The sequence below is a fragment of the Apiospora marii genome, assembly GCF_038362585.1.
Source record: "Apiospora marii strain CBS 49790 chromosome Unknown utg000003l_segment0_segment0, whole genome shotgun sequence".
Lineage (NCBI taxonomy): Eukaryota > Fungi > Ascomycota > Sordariomycetes > Amphisphaeriales > Apiosporaceae > Apiospora > Apiospora marii.
In genome coordinates this window covers 1371765-1388832 of record NW_027117374.1, presented here as the reverse complement: position 1 = coordinate 1388832, position 17068 = coordinate 1371765, and the positions used below count along the sequence as shown (strand labels likewise).

Sequence of the window (17068 nt, the reverse complement as noted above, 5' to 3'; positions counted from 1 at the left end):
CCGAACAGTATTTCCCCTTATGGGACTTCAGAAGGCCTCTAAGACTGGATGTCAAGGCATCCGAAGTTGGAGTTCCCCTTGCCACATCTGCTGACGTGACGCTTGGACAAGATGATGGATTCGGTCATTGTCGCAGCAGTTATCATGTAATATGAAGTGATGCAAGTGAAAATACACATGCCAATGATATATTCGAGGAGCTATAATCAACACTAGAATCGCTATCGAAATTCTTGGTACTGAACCAAAGTGTACACTAAATGCAGATGACTGTGGCACGAGGTGTGGCGGGAAAACGGACAGTAATTGGGTATCGGCTTATATACAAGGAATGGTGATTCGCGGTCGCATCGTCGTTCAATGCCTCTTGCTGCACATCGTGACGAAGGATTTTATAGTTTGGCCTGAATGGGATCGAAGTGCTCGGCGTCTTCGGTGTGCTTGGGTTCCTCGGTATCTGGCCCCTCATAGGACGGCAAGCCAGAGAAGAAGGCGGCCAGCTTATCTTGGTCCACCATGGGCGCGTTGATCAGGGCGTCGACGGCCGGGTCGTGGATCATGCCCTCCAGCAGCGGCAGCATGCCGTTTACCGCGTCGACGTCGCGGTCCAGCAGCGCCCGCCGCGACAGGATGCCGTTCTCGACGTACCAGCTCTGATCCTCCATCAGGCACGTCGACTCGTACAGGGCCAGCACCTGCGGCGTCATCATCGTCATGCCGGGATCTTGGTCGTCGCGGTTGTCGTTTTTTCCGCCGCCGTCGTGCTGTTGTTTCACCGTCATCATGGCGTCCCGGGCCGCCTCGTACGCCATGCGCTGGCCCGTCGCCCGCACAAGCGGCAGCGACAGCGGCAGCAGGCGCGCGTTGAACTCCCGCCCCCGGTGTCCGCCCTGGACCGACGCCCGGATCCGCCGCGCCTCGGCCCACACCCCGGCCTCGTGCCGCGCCAGCAGGCACTGCGGGTCCCGCGGCGGCGGCGGCGCGTACCGCCCCAGGAAGATCTCGCTCGCGAGCCGGATGCAGAGGACCACGTAGTCGCCCTCGGCGATGCTGTTGCCCTTCTCGGCGAGCCATACTTCGCTGATCTGGAATTTGAGAGGTCGTTACATGTTAGCTAGCTCTTGTGGGGGACAGACGTCTCGGTGGTGGTGCTGGAACGACGACTACGACTACTGACCTGATTGTGCGCGAAAAGACCTTGCCAGCCGCACCGGTCTACGAGCTCGCTCAGGGCCTTCTGCGTGTAGTCGAGGACGGTCGCCTTGTAGGCGCCGGCGACGACGTTCTGCATATCCGGCTTCTGGGCGTTGGCGATGAACATCCGCTGCGCCTCGACGGCGTACCTGTCGTAGACGGCGGCATGGGCGTGGATGCGGGCGATGGGCCCGTACTGGGTGCTGAAGGAGAGGATGGGGACGGCGTCGGGGGGCGCGCCGACGCGCCTTTGGGCGCTGTACCGGCCCGCAATGCAGCCGGCGACACGCAGGACGGTCGCATTGCTTGTCGACAGGCAGAGCGTGCCGGCGGTGACGCGGTGGATCGCGCGCAGGAAGTCCCGGCGCTCGTCCTTGGGCGACGACGCGCGCAGATGGCCCAGCAGAGCCCACCGTGGTAGCCGCACGTGCCGGAAGCTCGTCGAGGCGTGGTCGATGGGCTTGGCGCCCGGGCGCGCGGGGAACAGCGTGCACGAGACGCCGCGGCACATGGCGCCCGTCTCGTCGTTCAGCGACACGATGAACGGGCGCACGCCGTGGTCCTTGCCCGTGACGATGAGCCGGGCGAAGACGACGGCCGTGCGCGACATGCCCGAGTGCGGAGAGCTGGGGGGCATCGTCTTGGCTGCGCGAGGATTCGGGGTGTGGAGCACGAAGGACCCGTCGGCTTGATGGGTCGCGGTGGTTTCCAGGTTCCTCACGTCCAGCCCGTGGCCCAGCTCGGTCAGTAGGAACTCGCCGCATGTATCGAACCGTTCTAGCATCTGGAGCAAGGGCAGCAGGTCCGGGCGCTCGGAAAGGAATGAGCTTATCGTGCCCATGCAGAGATTCCAATGAATGGTCAGGATGGTCCAAGCACCGGAGTCGAGGGTAAAGGCTAGGGAAGGATGAGCACCAATCCGTCCAGAAAGGGATATGTAAGTAATATGTTTAGCGAGCAACTCTAACTAACCATGACGATGAAAGTCCCAGAACTTTGGCTGCATTGTGCGTACATCCTCGATTGTAATGCCTAAACTATCAATCAGCGTTGGTCCGCAACGCCAAGAATTGATGTAGCTGTGCTAACCGACTGCCCTAACGAGACTCCGCGCTCGCTCATATGCAAGCCTCACTCTCGCCTCGACGGAGGAGGCTTCTAGCTCACGATGTTGGTGCCAGATGGGCTCCTGGAGGACCGGTGCGAACGACTCGACTCGAGAGAACTGGGAAGCCATGGTTGGGGGCGGCGGTGGCGACGGCCAGCAACGGACGAGAGCAGTGTAATGGTCAAGTAGATCGGGGAGGGTGTGGGTTGCAGAAGATGTGGTAACGTTAGGGGCAAGCTGGAAGCTAATAAGTTCTTCAAGCAGACAAAAGAAGACAGTCAGTCTTTGTGGAAAGTGCAAATTACGTCCGCGTTCACGTCAGATCGTTGGAGAAAGTGATGCGATCAAACCGAATTTCTTCTTTCTTTTTTTAAGGTATTAAATATTGTTTCTTATTGCGATCAGACCGAATATCCGTCCCCGGATTCCACTAAATGATTTATTCGGGCTGCGCTTGACTGTATTATTGTGCTTACGACAGAGCTAACATAATATCAAGTCCTAACAGACCTATGCTAGGTATATTTCTAAGCATATTCCCTGTTACAAGTGTGATGGAAACGCTTGCATTTTAACGTGGCTACGGCCGTAGAGAGTCTTCGTATTCGGAGCAAATGCGGTCGTTAGGGTATCATATTTTATAATTTAACCTCGTGCCTAGGAGGAGCATAATGGCCGTGAATGCTACGCTGCGGGATCTATATAGACTCACGCACACCCGGAGGTTCCTTTTTTCTGAGAACGCTCTGAATACGTGCATGGGACCCTTTCGAGGCTTGTGCTCCCTTTAGCCTTTAGGGGAAACCAGTACAACCAATTAATATCAGGAGAGGCCAATGACGGTAGAAAGAAGCATGGTGTCGGGCGGCAAAGACGGCAGGGGTCAAGGGTTGGGGGTTGTTGGGTTGGGGGCCGCGGCCGCAGGCCCAGTACCGTGGGTCCATTACCGCTGACCAAGGCTCCTGGGGTACAAGACTTGTCTAACATAGATTTGTACATAGGTACATATGTAAGGGGGAAGCAATAAAGGGTGCCTGTTAACAATAAGCAAAGCGGGGGAGCTGTCCCTCTTGGCAGTGTCTATCACCGTGCGCGGCACCGTCAGTGTCCTACATAAGCTCTACATATCCATTCCCGACCTCGTCCCCGCATCTCTCGTGCCCGTGAGAAAAGCAAGAAAAGAAAGAAAAAAGCATTACGCAGCCTCAAGTTAGCTACAATGGACTACTCGGATCCGAACGCATTCACCTTGCCCTACCAGCTGACCAAGCAGTTTCACCGGGATGTCTATCCGCTGCTAGAGCCAACCCAGCCAGAGCTGTCAGCGAAGGGGAAGACAGTGCTCATCACCGGCGTTTCTGGGGGCATTGGCAAGGTAAGCACCATTCCCGGCTGCTCGATTTTTTTCCTTGCCCGCGTGACCAATAGATGCAATGCAGGTCATCGCCGAATCCTGGGCCACCGCGGGCGCTTCCGGCATCGTCATCACTGGGCGCAAGGTCGATGTGCTCGAGGGCATCGCTACGCAGCTCCGGAGTCTCGCCCCTTCCGGCACCAAGGTCCTTGCCCAGGCCGCCGACATGACCAGCGAGGCCTCGGTCACGGCCCTCTTCGCGGCCGCCAAAGACGCGGTCGGTAAGGTCGACGTGCTGATCAACAGCGCGGGGAGCCTGGAGGGGGGCCTCCTGGGCGGCGTCGAGCCCATGAAGCTCTTCCATGACTTCCAGGTCAACGTGCTGGGCTCGTGGCTGATGACTCACCACTTCCTCGCCCAGGCCGACGGCGCCGGCACCGTCGTCAGCATGACGTCGGCCGCCATCGGCGCCGTGTTCCCCGGCATGGCCGGCTACACGGCCTCTAAGCTGGCCTTGGTCCGCCTCATGGAGAACCTGCACGCCGAGCAGCCGGGCATACGCGTTTTCAACCTCATGCCGGGTATCGTCATGAGCGAGATGACGGTCGAATCCTTGAAGCCATACGCCAAGGATAGCCCCGCCCTCAGTGCTAGCTGGACACTCTTCCTGTCTACGGAGCGCGCCGAATGGATGCGCGGCGGCCTAGTCAGCGTAAACTGTGAGTTAACCCCCCGCTTCTCCTTTCTTCTTCTTTCTTCTTTCTTTTTTTCCGATTCATACCAAGGTTTCCCGTGGGCACTCTACTCACATGGGACGGCGTCGTACAGGGGATATCGAGGAGATGGAGGCGCACAAGGATCAGATTGTTCGCGACCATCTGCTCAGTCGGGCATTCTTGAACGCCAAGCTCGGGAAGGATGGGCACCCCTGGGATTGAGGCAGCGTCTAAACGAACGACAAGCGACTACGGAGCAGTGTGTAGACCAGGGTCTAGCGGAGTGTGTGGCAGTGCCTCCGAGTAGCGAGGGTACTGGATTATCGTCTCTACGTACAATCCTTATGATGACTTGCCCCAATAGAGTTCCCTCGCTATTGACATTTGCACTACTCTTCTTCATTCTTCTGGTGTCACATAGAAGTGAGCATTTCGGCTCGGATTACGTGGGCCAGTCCCTCCAAGTGAGAACTAGTTATGTTGTGGATAAGTAAGCTGCAGTGCTTACTGTTACATTATATATAAGTGATTCGTAAGGTATGTCTTATGTTGTTATTTGCACGATCAGAGAAGGTCCAAAGAGTGAGTCATTGATCAAGCAAAGCTAGACAGGGGGTCCTTTCCAACATACCGCAGTAGAGATACTTGCTTTGCAGTTGGTGCAATTGGCATTCAGTCCAAGATTTGTACCTACCTACTTTCCTAGCACGGATCTCCCTACCTAGATAGGCGACGTCATCGGTTGCACTCACGACTGTGGAGACGAGCCATATCGAGGCATTTGCTGCCGAAGGTGTCAGCAATTGGGTAATGCACCTGAGCACGGTACGAGGCATCTACACCCCTCCTACCTAAGTACATGTACCTAGATAGGTTAGTACATTTGAAAGTGGACGGAAGTCGCTGGGCACATTGCACGGTTAGCTACCATACCTGAGACTGCAACGCGTACTTAATCCAGATCCGTTATCTAATGTATGTATCCATCTCCATGCGGGCGGGTTGGCAACTTAAGCTTGTGGGGTGCATCTATAAGGCTTAGGTCTGGAAGCGATCAACATCGTCGGATATGGTAGACACACCTCTTTTCATCCCATATCCTTGCACCTACTGCAGGTACTTGACCTACCACTTAAGGGAAACTTAATGCCGCTGAGAAGTGGGGGGCTGTCACATTAATTTATTGGGGGCTGTCACACGGCTAAATGCATACACGTACATAAATACCATGCTATCTTTCAATCAGCCTTAAACGTCCCCGTTTGACGTTTCCGTTGAAAGGAGCCGAAGTCCTATTTTTGGTCCTGCTTCTAGCTACCTAGCCCCAGCCCCCACCACTGTATCGGCGGCAGCGCACAAACATCCGCCCCCTACCACCCACGAGCCCGCTGTGCCCCTCTGCTTGATACCGTGTGCGTGCCGCAGGCTGCACTCTGCAATACTACGGCGTGGTTACGCAAGTTGTCGTTGGTGCATCGGGGATGCCACCTGATAAAGGACTGCATCGCTTCAAGGCTGTGGATCAGGTATCACGAAGATGGAATGCCGGAGATGGCCCGCGCTTCGACTTGGCGTAAGCGAATGATCCTTGATTGTAGGTTGGCGCTTAACCTGCAAGCAAGCAGGTATCTTTGTATGTCAGACACGACGGGACCGGATCTGCCAACCATATGCCTTATTGGGTATGATCCCTCACCGGCTGTCTTATGGCCCGAGCCGTCGGTTTTGGAGATGATGCATCGGCCAATCAAATTCTCACGTTGTTCGGATACCTACAGAACCTTCTTACCGGTGTCCAGTCTCTCGCCTTGTGGTCAGTGAGGGGAATGTTACATTTCCCTGTTGCCCTGTCCCTCCTCGTCCACACCGCGCACTACATGTCCGCTACAGAATGCGCAGTTTCTTTTCAGCTAATTTTCTTTTACGGCCGGTGCTGATTTTGGAGCACTGATGTGGTACTGTCCAATACGTCGAGGCTGGAAACCTCCCGGCAGCTTCACTCATGATGCGGATGACGAGAACAGGACATGTGGACCAGAAGCGATCGACCAACGTCTATTGCAGTTGGCTCGAGGGCCGGAGTTCCGACCTGTGCATCCGTGGGTTACTTTCAGAGGCACAGCACTGCATCGGCGATTGGCTGGTGATGGAAGTGGTGAGATGTAAGATTAGGTGATCAGCAAGACAACGACGATAGTTACCTAAGTGATAAGAGAGAGGCGCTATCCCCTTGAAATCAATATTGATTTTGTGTATAAAGATATAGAAGTATGCATCCCAGTAGAGAAAACATGTATTAGATAATGTCATCCGTTAGATAAAAACCAAATTTCACTGTTGAACAAATTCATTCTCCCACGTATTCTCTGAGCACTGACAGAGACGCCGCCATGGACCCTACAATGGACTCGACCAACACGTCCGTCATCCCGCCTCCGGCTGGGCAAGAGTCGAACTTCATCAATCCACCCAACCAGTTGCCAGCCGTTTACGTCACGTCGGCGCTCGTGCTTGCGCTACCGTTGATAGGCGTATCGGCCCGCCTTTTCGTGAGTTTGTTTGTTGTCCCGGGCCACCGGATCGAGGATTTCCTGAGCTACTTTGCCTTTGCTTCCTTTGTCTCCTATGTCGCCGTCATCCTTCATCTGGCTGGCATGAACCTCACCCGCCACATGTACGATATCACGCTTGCAGAGATCCCCGACATCTTATACTGGACCAACATCGTGTATTGCATGTATTCTGTCCCGACAGCGGCCGCAAAGCTCTCCGTACTGTTTCAGCTCAAGTCCATCTTCACCGTCGGCACGCGCAACGCCGTCTTTTGGGTCATAGGTGCATATGCCTTGGCGCGAGCAACTGAGAGACATACCCCCCGCTGACTTGACCTGCAGTGGTCTCCATCGTGATCAATGTCATCTTCTATGCCGGTCTCTTCTTTTCCTACGTCTTCCAGTGCTGGCCGCGAGAGAAGATATGGCTTGGCGACATGGTCGATGGCCGATGCACCGACGCCGGACAAGTGAATCTCAGCTCAGGTATACTCAATATCATTTCCGACGTCGAGGCCTTGGCCATTCCGACCTGGGCTATCTGGCATCTGTCCATGCCCGTCAAACGCAAGCTCGCCGCCTTGTCCATCTTCGGAGTCAGTTTGCTGTACGTCTCTCGCCCCTTGAGGTATATCGCTTTCCCTTTTGCTAACTGCAAACGAATAGTGCCATCGGAATTGGCATTGGAGGCCTGGTCATCCGCATCCGAGTCCTGTCAGATATTGATCAGACTTGGTGGTTGACTCAGCTGGCATTGATCGCGTAAGTTCTCCCCGCTTCAATTGCGTAATATGATCCCTTCATTCTTGACGCCGGCGCTCTAGGACCACTGAGATCTCTATCGTCATATTCGTCGGTTGCATGCCGTCCTTCTCTCGACTCTACCGCCGCTTCTGCGGAACCGGGTCTGGCACCGAAAACAAGCCCCCAGCCAAAGCCGGCATCGTGACCTTCGGCTCGTCCGAGAAGCCGAGCAGGTCCGGCAAGTCCGGCAAGCTGTCCGGCAAGCTGTCCAGCACGCTGGCCAAGTACATGGGCCCGCGCGGCACCGGCGTGACCACGCTGGGCACCAGCTACGAGGACGAGGACAGGTTCGAGCTGCGCGAGCACGTTGCCTCGACCGCGACCGCCGGTGTGGCGACGCCGGTGACGTACTCGCAGAATGACGACGTGGAGCGGGGTGGCGACCAGCCCGCTGTCGCCAACAACCTGCACGGCGGCGCCCCCCAACACAACAACAGCAGCAACAATAACATCTGGAAGACAAGCCAGGTAGGCCAGACCTACGACAGGCGGCCGGAAGACAATTGAAAAAAGGAAGGGGTCGACAAGATGTCGGGGTGATCATAGGCTTATGGCGTTCATCTTTTTTTGGTGCGAGTCCGTATCTAGTTATTTGTATTGTTTCCATACCCTGGCCTGGAAAGCGCTTCGCTGAGAGTCTGGGTTGACATATAGGTCAGCTCGTATTAGATCCTGATTTGCTCCAAGGGGTGTAATAGAAATATAATATTATACACAAGATGTCTGCTACATAATAGTTTCTACTTGGTACCTCATTTTTAATACCTCCCCTCGACTTGGTCGTTTCGAGGGTCTTTTCACAGGTTATTGTGTGTTTGTTCACCAAGCAGACAACTACCAGGGCATTAAGATTTATTGAACATCTGTTGTGAAAGAACAATCCATCGCACTGACTGGGAGACTCGGACTCATTCAAAACGATTTTGCACATAGATCCGAAATAGCATAGTTAATGTACATATTTCATCGTTTTCAATATTCATCTAAGGGTGTGTTCATTTAAGGGGTGCGCACGGTTAGGCCATACTTCTTCCTTCTGCTACGAGGTGACCCTACTTCCCGACAGTAAAAGTGGCGCTGAGATAGCGAGAACTACGGGCACCCGTGGGTCCCATTTAGTGAGGGGCGCAGCCCGAGCCATCGCCAAGAGCAGCTGCCAGCCTACTTACTGGGACATGGAGCACTCCCCCAAGCCAGCAGCTTTCATTGGCCAGCCGGTTAGCTTATACAACAAGTCCATATTTGGTATTATTGACTGGGATAGACTGTGTGGTGTGTTGCACAGAATGCATGCAAGGCATGCCTTGCATGCAATGGTGTGTGCATGCTGTCCGGACGTGCGGATCTGCGGCGCGGTACAAGTACCCTATCACCTATGCCCGGGCACAGTGCAAGACTGGGGCCTTCGCTCGTCACGCGAAGCGCCGGGCCAGCTTGGAAGTCTCAGCGATCTTGACACACAAGGCTATGTGTATTATTACGAGCTGGCCGATGTCAGCACTGTGCCCCAAAAGTACCGCGCATCCCTAACCGTAGGTAGTGATTGGGCTCAACCAGCAACGTCTGTTTGTATTGATTGGCTCTGATTCCCAGACATGCAAGTCTCGTCCCTGTGGCTTAGATAAGGATAGTCTTGGGACGACTTATGCACCATGAGTACCACTCCTCAAGAGCTGGAAGGTCGAGCAAGACATTCCATTAGGAAGATATAAATAGCTTCCGTTAGATAACAAACATCCCAAAAAAGAAAAAAGATATATCATAAAGAGTAGTAAGCGTATTAGAATAAGGGGTGATCGTTATCCATCTATGCTCCCTCAGATCAAAGGATCAAAGGATCGAGAGAACTTCCCACATCCATCCATGTGCTCCTGCTGTTCACCAGCCGAAAGACATACATCTCAACCATACATTTTCTGGTGCCTCTCACCTTTTTCTCACTATTCGCAAAGATGACGGCACCGGTGCTTTCACAGGTCCTCGCGCCACTCAGCCTCGCCGTGATCCTGCACCTGGGCCTTTTCGCCCGCGGTGAATGGCATCTCCACACCGCGAGCATCGCCGTGTCCCACGCGCTCGTCTTCGCTCTCCTGCTCGCCAAACAGCTGGTTTCGGCGCCGGCCACTTTGTATGGCGTCCTGCTGCCTTCCCTGGTCTACCTCGGCGGCCTGCTGGCCAGCATGGCCGTATATAGGCTCTACTTGCACCGCCTGAGGGCGTTCCCCGGCCCCCGCCTGGCCGCCCTGTCCAAGATATGCCACGTCTGGCTGGCCCGGAACTCGCAGAGCCACCTGGTGCTGGAATCGTGGCGTCAGAAGTACGGGACCTTTGTCAGGACTGGTCAGTTCTCATCCCTAGCCACCAAGTCCGCCACCTCCTGGTCGCGTTTACTGACTTTATCTAATACAAGGTCCGAGCGAGATCACCATCTTTCATCCCGCCGGACTTGAATGGCTAGACGGACCCCAGAATCGCAATGTCAGATCTGACTGGTATGACCTCTTGTATCCGAGTGTTCAGGTGTTTAGTAGAGACCCTGCCGTGCAGGTCTCCCGACGAAAAGTTTGGGACCGGGCCATGTCAATGTCTTGTGGGTTGTTTGTTGCCTTCTTATAAGTATACTATTGTCGACTGTCTCTTAACTAACATGGCCACACAGATCTGAAGCAGTATTATGAAAGGATCACAACCCATGTCCAAGGACTCGAGAGCATCATAAGCGCGCAGGGTGACAAGCCTATAGTAGTCAACGACCTGCTGTATCGGTCGGCGTTTGACGTGCTCAACGACGTTGGCTTTGGCATGACGGACGTGGAGGCCGAACATGGGGCTTCAGTCATTGGGAACTCCCTGAGTATTCTTGGGCCCACTACTCCTATGCCCTGGAGTCTGAGGATTGCATTTGCGCTCTTCCCAGGAGTCTGGAGAATCCCGCACTGGTTCAAGTTTCTCGAGCTCACTTTTGGTATAGCACAAAAGAGGTTACAGGTAAAGACTCATTCTACGCCATATATATTTGATTCAGCTGACAGAACCGCAACAGACTAAGCCAGAAGTGGTTGACATTGCTTCGTTCTTCATCCAGGATACCCAACGCAAGGACGCAGACAGGGCCAGCCATGAAGCCGTCATCGGCGACTCTGGCGTCCTGCTCCTAGCAGGAAGGTTAGCCGCTCCTCTCTCTATAACTTGAGAGGATATTACTATTTTTCTTCGGACAGCGCTGACTGACCACGCAACAACAACAATAGCACCACCGGCCCGGTCCTCATCCTTCTCCTGTACTGCCTCGCGCGCTGGCCCGAGCACGCCGAGAAGATCCGCCAGGAGCTGCGGACCGTCGACTACCACGACATGGCGGCGCTGTCGGCGCTGCCCCATCTCACGGGCACCATCAACGAGTCCCTGCGACTGTTCCCCGCGGGGCCGTCCTTTGGGTCGCGCCAGACCCCGCCCGAGGGCCTCGACTGCGACGGCGTGCACATACCCGGCGACGTCAAAGTCATTGCCCCGCGCTACAGTCTCGGACGACGTAAGACACGACCCGTCGTCCCTGGTTCGCTTACACACTGCTGACGTGATCTATCCCTTTCTTCTTGCATTAGTTGAGGAAGCCTATGAGGCCCCGCACCAGTTCATGCCTGAGCGTTGGTACAGCAAGCCCGAGTTTGTCAAGGATAAGCGAGCCTTTGCCCCTTTTGCCATGGGTACGTTCGTTGGATCTTTCCCTCCATGGTATATTCCTTAGTAACCCAAGCCAAAACTAACTTTGCTCTTCCCTACAGGTCGTAATAGCTGCGCTGGCAAAAAGATCGCCATGGCCCATATGAGGCTCACCATCGCCATACTTCTCTCCAAGCATTCCATTTCTTTCGCCCCCGGGACTTCGGATGGAGTGCTTGTGGAAAGGGACATGAAGGATCAGCTGACTGCACTTCCGGGCCCCTTGGAGTTGGTTTTTGAGAAACTGGAGAAATCTATTTACGACTGATGTATTATGCAAGCCGGGGTTTTGGTCAACAGAGACGCCTGCGTAAGCCAGTGTTGGACATTTTGTCAGCCCAATTAGGGGACATGGGGATACGATTTTATTTTATCTGTACGATATATATGATATACCTCCTTGAAACACCACAGGAGGCGTTCTGTATCATCATTTCATACCTAGATACCAAAGATATAGTTATAATACTATATTCTACCTATAGGTATGGCTTATATCGGGCTCAGGGTGCATTGGGTTCTGCGAGGTGCTGCGAGGTGCTGCGAGGTGCCACTACGGGGAATCTAGTCTAGTGCCGCACTACCTATCAATCAGTAGGTATGTAGGTCGCCTGGCGGGCTATCGGGCCAAGGGTGGCATAGATTTGCTGGAAAGCGCTTGACCCAAGCCAGCCGAGTTGCGTAGGTTATGTTCACCTTTCTTCCTCCTTTTACGAACTGTGCATACATATCTGCCACAATGATTGCTAGTGTATTTGATACATTTCAGAAACGAATCCGTACGCAACGTTCAGTGTGGTTCGTTACCAGTCGGGACCGAGCACCCTGGTTCGGTGGCCTTTTCAAAGCATCACTCGGAATCCCTCTTGGCAACTGCATGACGTTGAAGGTGGCTGTGCATGCACCCCCTCAATCCTTCGGCGACCATGCATGGTCGCCGATACACATTGCCAAGTCCACGCCTAATAGCTTAACATCCTTCTGTGATTCTAGAACCCGGAACAACTCAGTAAAATGCTACAACAATGGCGAGTGCTGCATCACAGGCAGAAATGGAACGCCAAAAGCTCCGGCCGCTGAGCGATGAACACGAAACGGTATTACCACACGAGGAAAAGCAGCCGCGTCCGAGAGCTATCCGAGAATGGACCGCGGAAATTTTCTCTCTGGCGGCCGCGGCCGCATTCATGGGAGCTATGGTGGGCCTAGTCTTTGCCCACGACAAGAAGCCCCAGGATAATTGGAACGCGCCCATCACCCTCAACGCCCTGGTCTCGGTGCTGTCCGTCGCAGTCAAGGGGTGCCTGCTCTTCAGTGTCTGCGAGGCCGTTGGCCAGTGGAAATGGCTGCTCTTTGCCCGGAACCATCGCCCCCTGATTTACTTCGAGCGAGTCGACCGGGCGAGCCGCGGCCCGCTCGGATGTGTCAACATTCTTGTGCGATTCTGGACCGGCGAGTGAGTGTCCCCTGTTTTTGTTTGGATATTATACCACTCTAACCCAGCCTTCTTCTTTTTTGGTCAGTAGAGTTGATTTTTGCAAAGTTATGTCTTATATCTAGGGACCTTTGTTGCGCTACTCGCCATAGCTCTGGATCCATTCACCCAACAAATCATTCACACCCGGGACGAGGTCGTGTATACTGACTTCCCTCAATTCCACTATAGCCACAAAGACGGCTTTGTTGTCTATAGCAACTTCCTGACAGGGGGAGATGTCAGCGAAGTACCGGGTCCAAATCTGAAGTCCCCTAATGGCAGTCACGGGGTCATATATTCAACCACCATCCCTGTGGCCATGGAGTCGGCCATCATGTACGGCTTGGACAAAAACTTGACCACAGTCGGCCGCCAGACAGGGTATCGCTGTCCCAGTTCAGATTGTCGCTGGCCACCGTACAAGTCGCTCGCCGTGTGCAGCGAGTGCAACACGATTCCCACGTCCAGCATGGCGCCCATCGAGGGAAACGTCACCCAGCTGCTGCAGACGTATCAAGGCCTGTACGAGACCGGCACCGGGGAAAAGAGGGCGAGCGGGTGGCACCTCCCCAACGGGCAGTTTCTCGCCAATATGGAAGAGCACTTGCTCACCTTTGGGCCCAACGCCATGAAGACGCTCGACATGAACGTGATGGAGATGACGGCCAGGAGCACAGGGAACCCCAACAACACCATCACGCTGCGGCACCGGGACAATCTCCTGTGGGCGGTCAGCATCATGCACTTGAACAACACCAAAGGGTTGGAAATGCAGGTGGATTGGCCCGGCGCCCCCGTGCTCGCCCAGGAGTGCGGGCTGTACTGGTGCGTCAACGAGTACCAATCCAGCGTGGCCAACAACACCTACCGCGAGTCGGTGGAGGAGCTCGCAGCGCCCCGAGTCCGCGGGCTCTGGAACCGCGACGGCGCCTGGCCGGACGAGAGCCTCGAGTTCCACGACTCCGTCGTCTTCGACCGGCCGGACAGCTCGTTCCCGGGCGAGCTGCGGCTCTGCCCCAACAGCAGCAGCAGCAGCAGCAGCAGCAGCAGCGACCGAGACGACTGCTTCTGGGCGTTCGCGAGCACGGTTTGGGCCGTCAACAACCACTTCCGCAAGCTCTTCACGGCCAACTTCACGGCCAACAACGCCTCGGCCGGGTTGGGGTTCGGCCCCGGCCCCGGCCGGCTGGCCAACACGGCGCACATCTTCGGCGGGACGATGGAGCCCGACGGCTTCAAGGGCCTCTGGAACTGGAAGAAGCAGGACCTCGAGCAGACGTTCGCGGCCCTGGCATATAGCATGTCGAACGCGGTACGGGCGGGCCGCGAGGACCATGGGCACGACCAGGGGCTCACCATGTCGGTCGGGCGCGTCGCGGCGATATACGACATGCAGTGGGGGTGGATGTCGATGCACTGCGCGACGCTGCTCATGGGGGCAGCGTTTCTGTACCTGACCATCGCCCGCACGGGTGAGATGGCGGCGCCCGTGTTTAAGAGTCACTCGCTTGCTATCCTGGCAGGCGGGTCGCATCTCGCTGCTTCGGTGGCTGGCGCGGAAGGGGGGGATGATATCAATGCGTGGGCCAGGGCTAACCGAGCCAAGATCGGCGACAATTCCAAGCCTCGCGAATCTGACACTCACGACGGGATCGACCGTGGCCAGGCTGAGAGGCTGGTCCGCTCGCCGGGGTCTGGTCACTCAAATACGGCTTTGGGGAGGGGATTGAGCGTCTCTCCTTGCTCTTCTTCGCGTTCAGATGGGGTATGAGTATTCGTCATCCTTCCTTTACCCGGAGATCGGATAAAGATTGTGTGCGTGGCATTCTATCATGATTGCATTGTGCCCAAAAGTAGCTCAGTTATATAATCTTTAAATGTCAAGAAGCGGATGGCACTGGGAGAATTCAGGGATGTATGTTGGCATTGGGTTTATCTTCACAATGAGTGATACCCTAATGCGTCAATGTGTGTACGCATAGCATTATATGACCGGTAGGCGTCTATCTAGCTTCTGTATCAACTGCTAAAGAGTGATAGCATCGTGATAGAAAGGGATGCGTCTGGAAACATTCCCATCGTAAGCATCGTGAAAGCCTTGCTACCTCCACATATGGCAATTAGGCAGTGCAGGTGAGATCAGAAGTGTTGCTGTCGAAGGTGCAGCGATCGTCGTTGAATACGGCCAACTAATGTCACAGAATAGGTTAGCTCACTCTCCAGCCCGCCGTAAGGAGAGACCATTGACTTACGTTGATGAAGCCACCGTCGCCGCGGGTGTACAGGGCGTTGTTGGCAGTCATGTAGAAGCAGTCGTAGCTGTTTCGTCTTGTCAGTGACAGAGCCTCTCAGTCAGAAAGGGGGGGGGGGCACGTACTCGACGTGGAGGGGCCCGAGGGTCATCTTGGCCGAGGTCAGGCCGTCCATGCCCTGGGGGTCCTCGAGGTCGTAGGCCATGTTGTAGCAGACGGCGGCGGCGTACTTGGCCGGGTCCGGGTTCTGGGCCCACATGTCCTCGGCCGTCTTCTTGGTGAAGGCCTCGCGCGCGTTCTCGAAGTTGGCCAGGTCCTTGATGAGCCCCGAGGCGGCCTCGATCGCCTTGGTCGTGATGGCCGTCGCCGCCGTCGTGCCCACCGTCGTCAGGATCGCCGTCAGGATCTCCCGCTTCTGGTGGCCCAGGGTCTGGGGCTCGCGCTTCTCCACCACGCCCGCGTTGGGACTGTAGGGGCCGGTGGGGGTGGCGGCGGCGATGGAGGCGGTGGCGCTCAGGAGGGCGACGGCGTTGGCGGTGGTGAAACGCATCTTGGTAGTTGTTGGTGGTGGTTGTTGGTGGTTGTTTGAGAAGTGAATGTGGTTAAGTGAATGGAAAACCCGCTCAAGTCAATGAGTGAAATACAGTTCTGTACGAAGAAGCGAAAGTTGGTGAATCGAAAGCGAGTAACAAAGAGCGAAAGTTGCTTGGTGGTGACGAAGAGGAAAACGTAAAACTCTCGAGGATGTGGTATCTTCTTTATATCACTTACTCTAGGGGTCCAGTCCCACAAGGCTGCTTCGCAAAATACATCTCGGTATAGTATCGCGGGCTTTTGGTCGACCCAGACAGCCAACAGGGAATGCCATGACTCGCGACGAAATGTCGGTATATGCCATTGTGCAGCCATTGCAAGGGTATGAGAACCCGGGGAGTCGTGTCTCTGGGTTGTCAAAGGTGGAACCAGCCAGTCGGTGCGACTCTAAAGCCCCAAGGAAGCATGCGGATGCCAAGTCAGTGGGAGGCTATCGTGGGAAGATGAAGGGGCCGTTCCTACCAACATCGAACATCCCTGCCGGTCAATTTGATCCGTACAAGCCAAGACTTATGCGTTGAGCGGGTCGACCCACCGGCAGGACCCTCTGTATAGAACTCCCACCAATCAGGGGCAACTATACGCTGAATACCCACCGAAATAGAGTTCAGCCCTCAAACAGTCAGGGGAACCTGTCAGCCTCAAAGGGCGGGTTATCGGCCGAGAAGTGCATCCTGCAGTTGGTGCGATCTTTGGCTTCCAGGATAACGACTTGTTTTTGCTTCCACCCCAAGGCAACCCCAAGGCACCATAACACACACCCTTTAATATACCACTTTGCGTAGGGCTTGGCGGGTCTTTGGTGTTCCGAACGAGGACCCCGATGAACAAGAATAGACTCTCCTAGCTGCATGCGGCTGTGTCATCTAGAGGCGCAGTTGCCCCCTGGGTAGCCCTCATGTCTCTACCAGTGTACAAGAATGCCGCCTTATGGGATTTCAGGAAACAGGGTTTTTGAGGGGAAAAGAGTGCATGAATCGAATGGAAACAGAGAGTCATGCGAGGAACGAGTTCATCCCAATATTCACAATCACCAGCATAGCCCCCGTCCTTCCGTCCCACCGAATGTGTTTGCTTGCCGAGCTAACCGAACGTCATTGATGCGCTGGGATTCATCATGACTCGCGATAATTATTCCATGGAACAACAACCAATACGATGATACTGTACCGAGAGACCTGGCAGTGCCTGGAATATCGATATTCTAAGTGAACCTAACATGTCTCCCACATTTTACCGGCACGCCGCCATCTCCGCAACCCGAGGAGACAAAAGTTTAGACGCCCTAATTTCT

The 17068-nt window shown here is 55.0% G+C and overlaps 6 protein-coding genes across 6 annotated transcripts; 4 read left to right on the top strand and 2 right to left on the bottom strand.

Annotated features, from left to right (window-relative positions):
* Nucleotides 1–392: 392 nt before the first annotated feature.
* Nucleotides 393–2431, bottom strand: PG985_003937 (uncharacterized protein; the record flags this gene model as incomplete). Its single annotated transcript, XM_066823706.1, has 4 exons — nucleotides 393–1085; nucleotides 1178–2091; nucleotides 2167–2226; nucleotides 2284–2431. 4 exons carry the CDS (start codon nucleotides 2429–2431, stop codon nucleotides 393–395), a joined length of 1815 nt encoding a protein of 604 aa, XP_066686866.1.
* A 1090-nt stretch (nucleotides 2432–3521) lies between these two features.
* PG985_003936 (NAD(P)-binding protein) lies at nucleotides 3522–4594 on the top strand (the record flags this gene model as incomplete). Its single annotated transcript, XM_066823705.1, has 3 exons — nucleotides 3522–3677; nucleotides 3742–4375; nucleotides 4485–4594. The coding sequence occupies 3 exons, from the start codon at nucleotides 3522–3524 to the stop codon at nucleotides 4592–4594; spliced, it is 900 nt and encodes a 299-aa protein (XP_066686865.1).
* Nucleotides 4595–6762: 2168 nt separating this feature from the next.
* Nucleotides 6763–8235, top strand: PG985_003935 (uncharacterized protein; the record flags this gene model as incomplete). Its single annotated transcript, XM_066823704.1, has 4 exons — nucleotides 6763–7207; nucleotides 7267–7531; nucleotides 7591–7686; nucleotides 7749–8235. 4 exons carry the CDS (start codon nucleotides 6763–6765, stop codon nucleotides 8233–8235), a joined length of 1293 nt encoding a protein of 430 aa, XP_066686864.1.
* Nucleotides 8236–9680: 1445 nt separating this feature from the next.
* Nucleotides 9681–11719, top strand: PG985_003934 (benzoate 4-monooxygenase cytochrome P450; the record flags this gene model as incomplete). Its single annotated transcript, XM_066823703.1, has 6 exons — nucleotides 9681–10068; nucleotides 10388–10716; nucleotides 10772–10893; nucleotides 10980–11260; nucleotides 11334–11435; nucleotides 11514–11719. 6 exons carry the CDS (start codon nucleotides 9681–9683, stop codon nucleotides 11717–11719), a joined length of 1428 nt encoding a protein of 475 aa, XP_066686863.1.
* A 784-nt stretch (nucleotides 11720–12503) lies between these two features.
* On the top strand, nucleotides 12504–14699 carry PG985_003933 (uncharacterized protein; the record flags this gene model as incomplete). Its single annotated transcript, XM_066823702.1, has 2 exons — nucleotides 12504–12907; nucleotides 13118–14699. The coding sequence occupies 2 exons, from the start codon at nucleotides 12504–12506 to the stop codon at nucleotides 14697–14699; spliced, it is 1986 nt and encodes a 661-aa protein (XP_066686862.1).
* A 349-nt stretch (nucleotides 14700–15048) lies between these two features.
* Nucleotides 15049–15730, bottom strand: PG985_003932 (uncharacterized protein; the record flags this gene model as incomplete). The annotated part of the gene is made up of 3 exons (XM_066823701.1): nucleotides 15049–15117; nucleotides 15181–15247; nucleotides 15306–15730. 3 exons carry the CDS (start codon nucleotides 15728–15730, stop codon nucleotides 15049–15051), a joined length of 561 nt encoding a protein of 186 aa, XP_066686861.1.
* Nucleotides 15731–17068: the final 1338 nt, after the last annotated feature.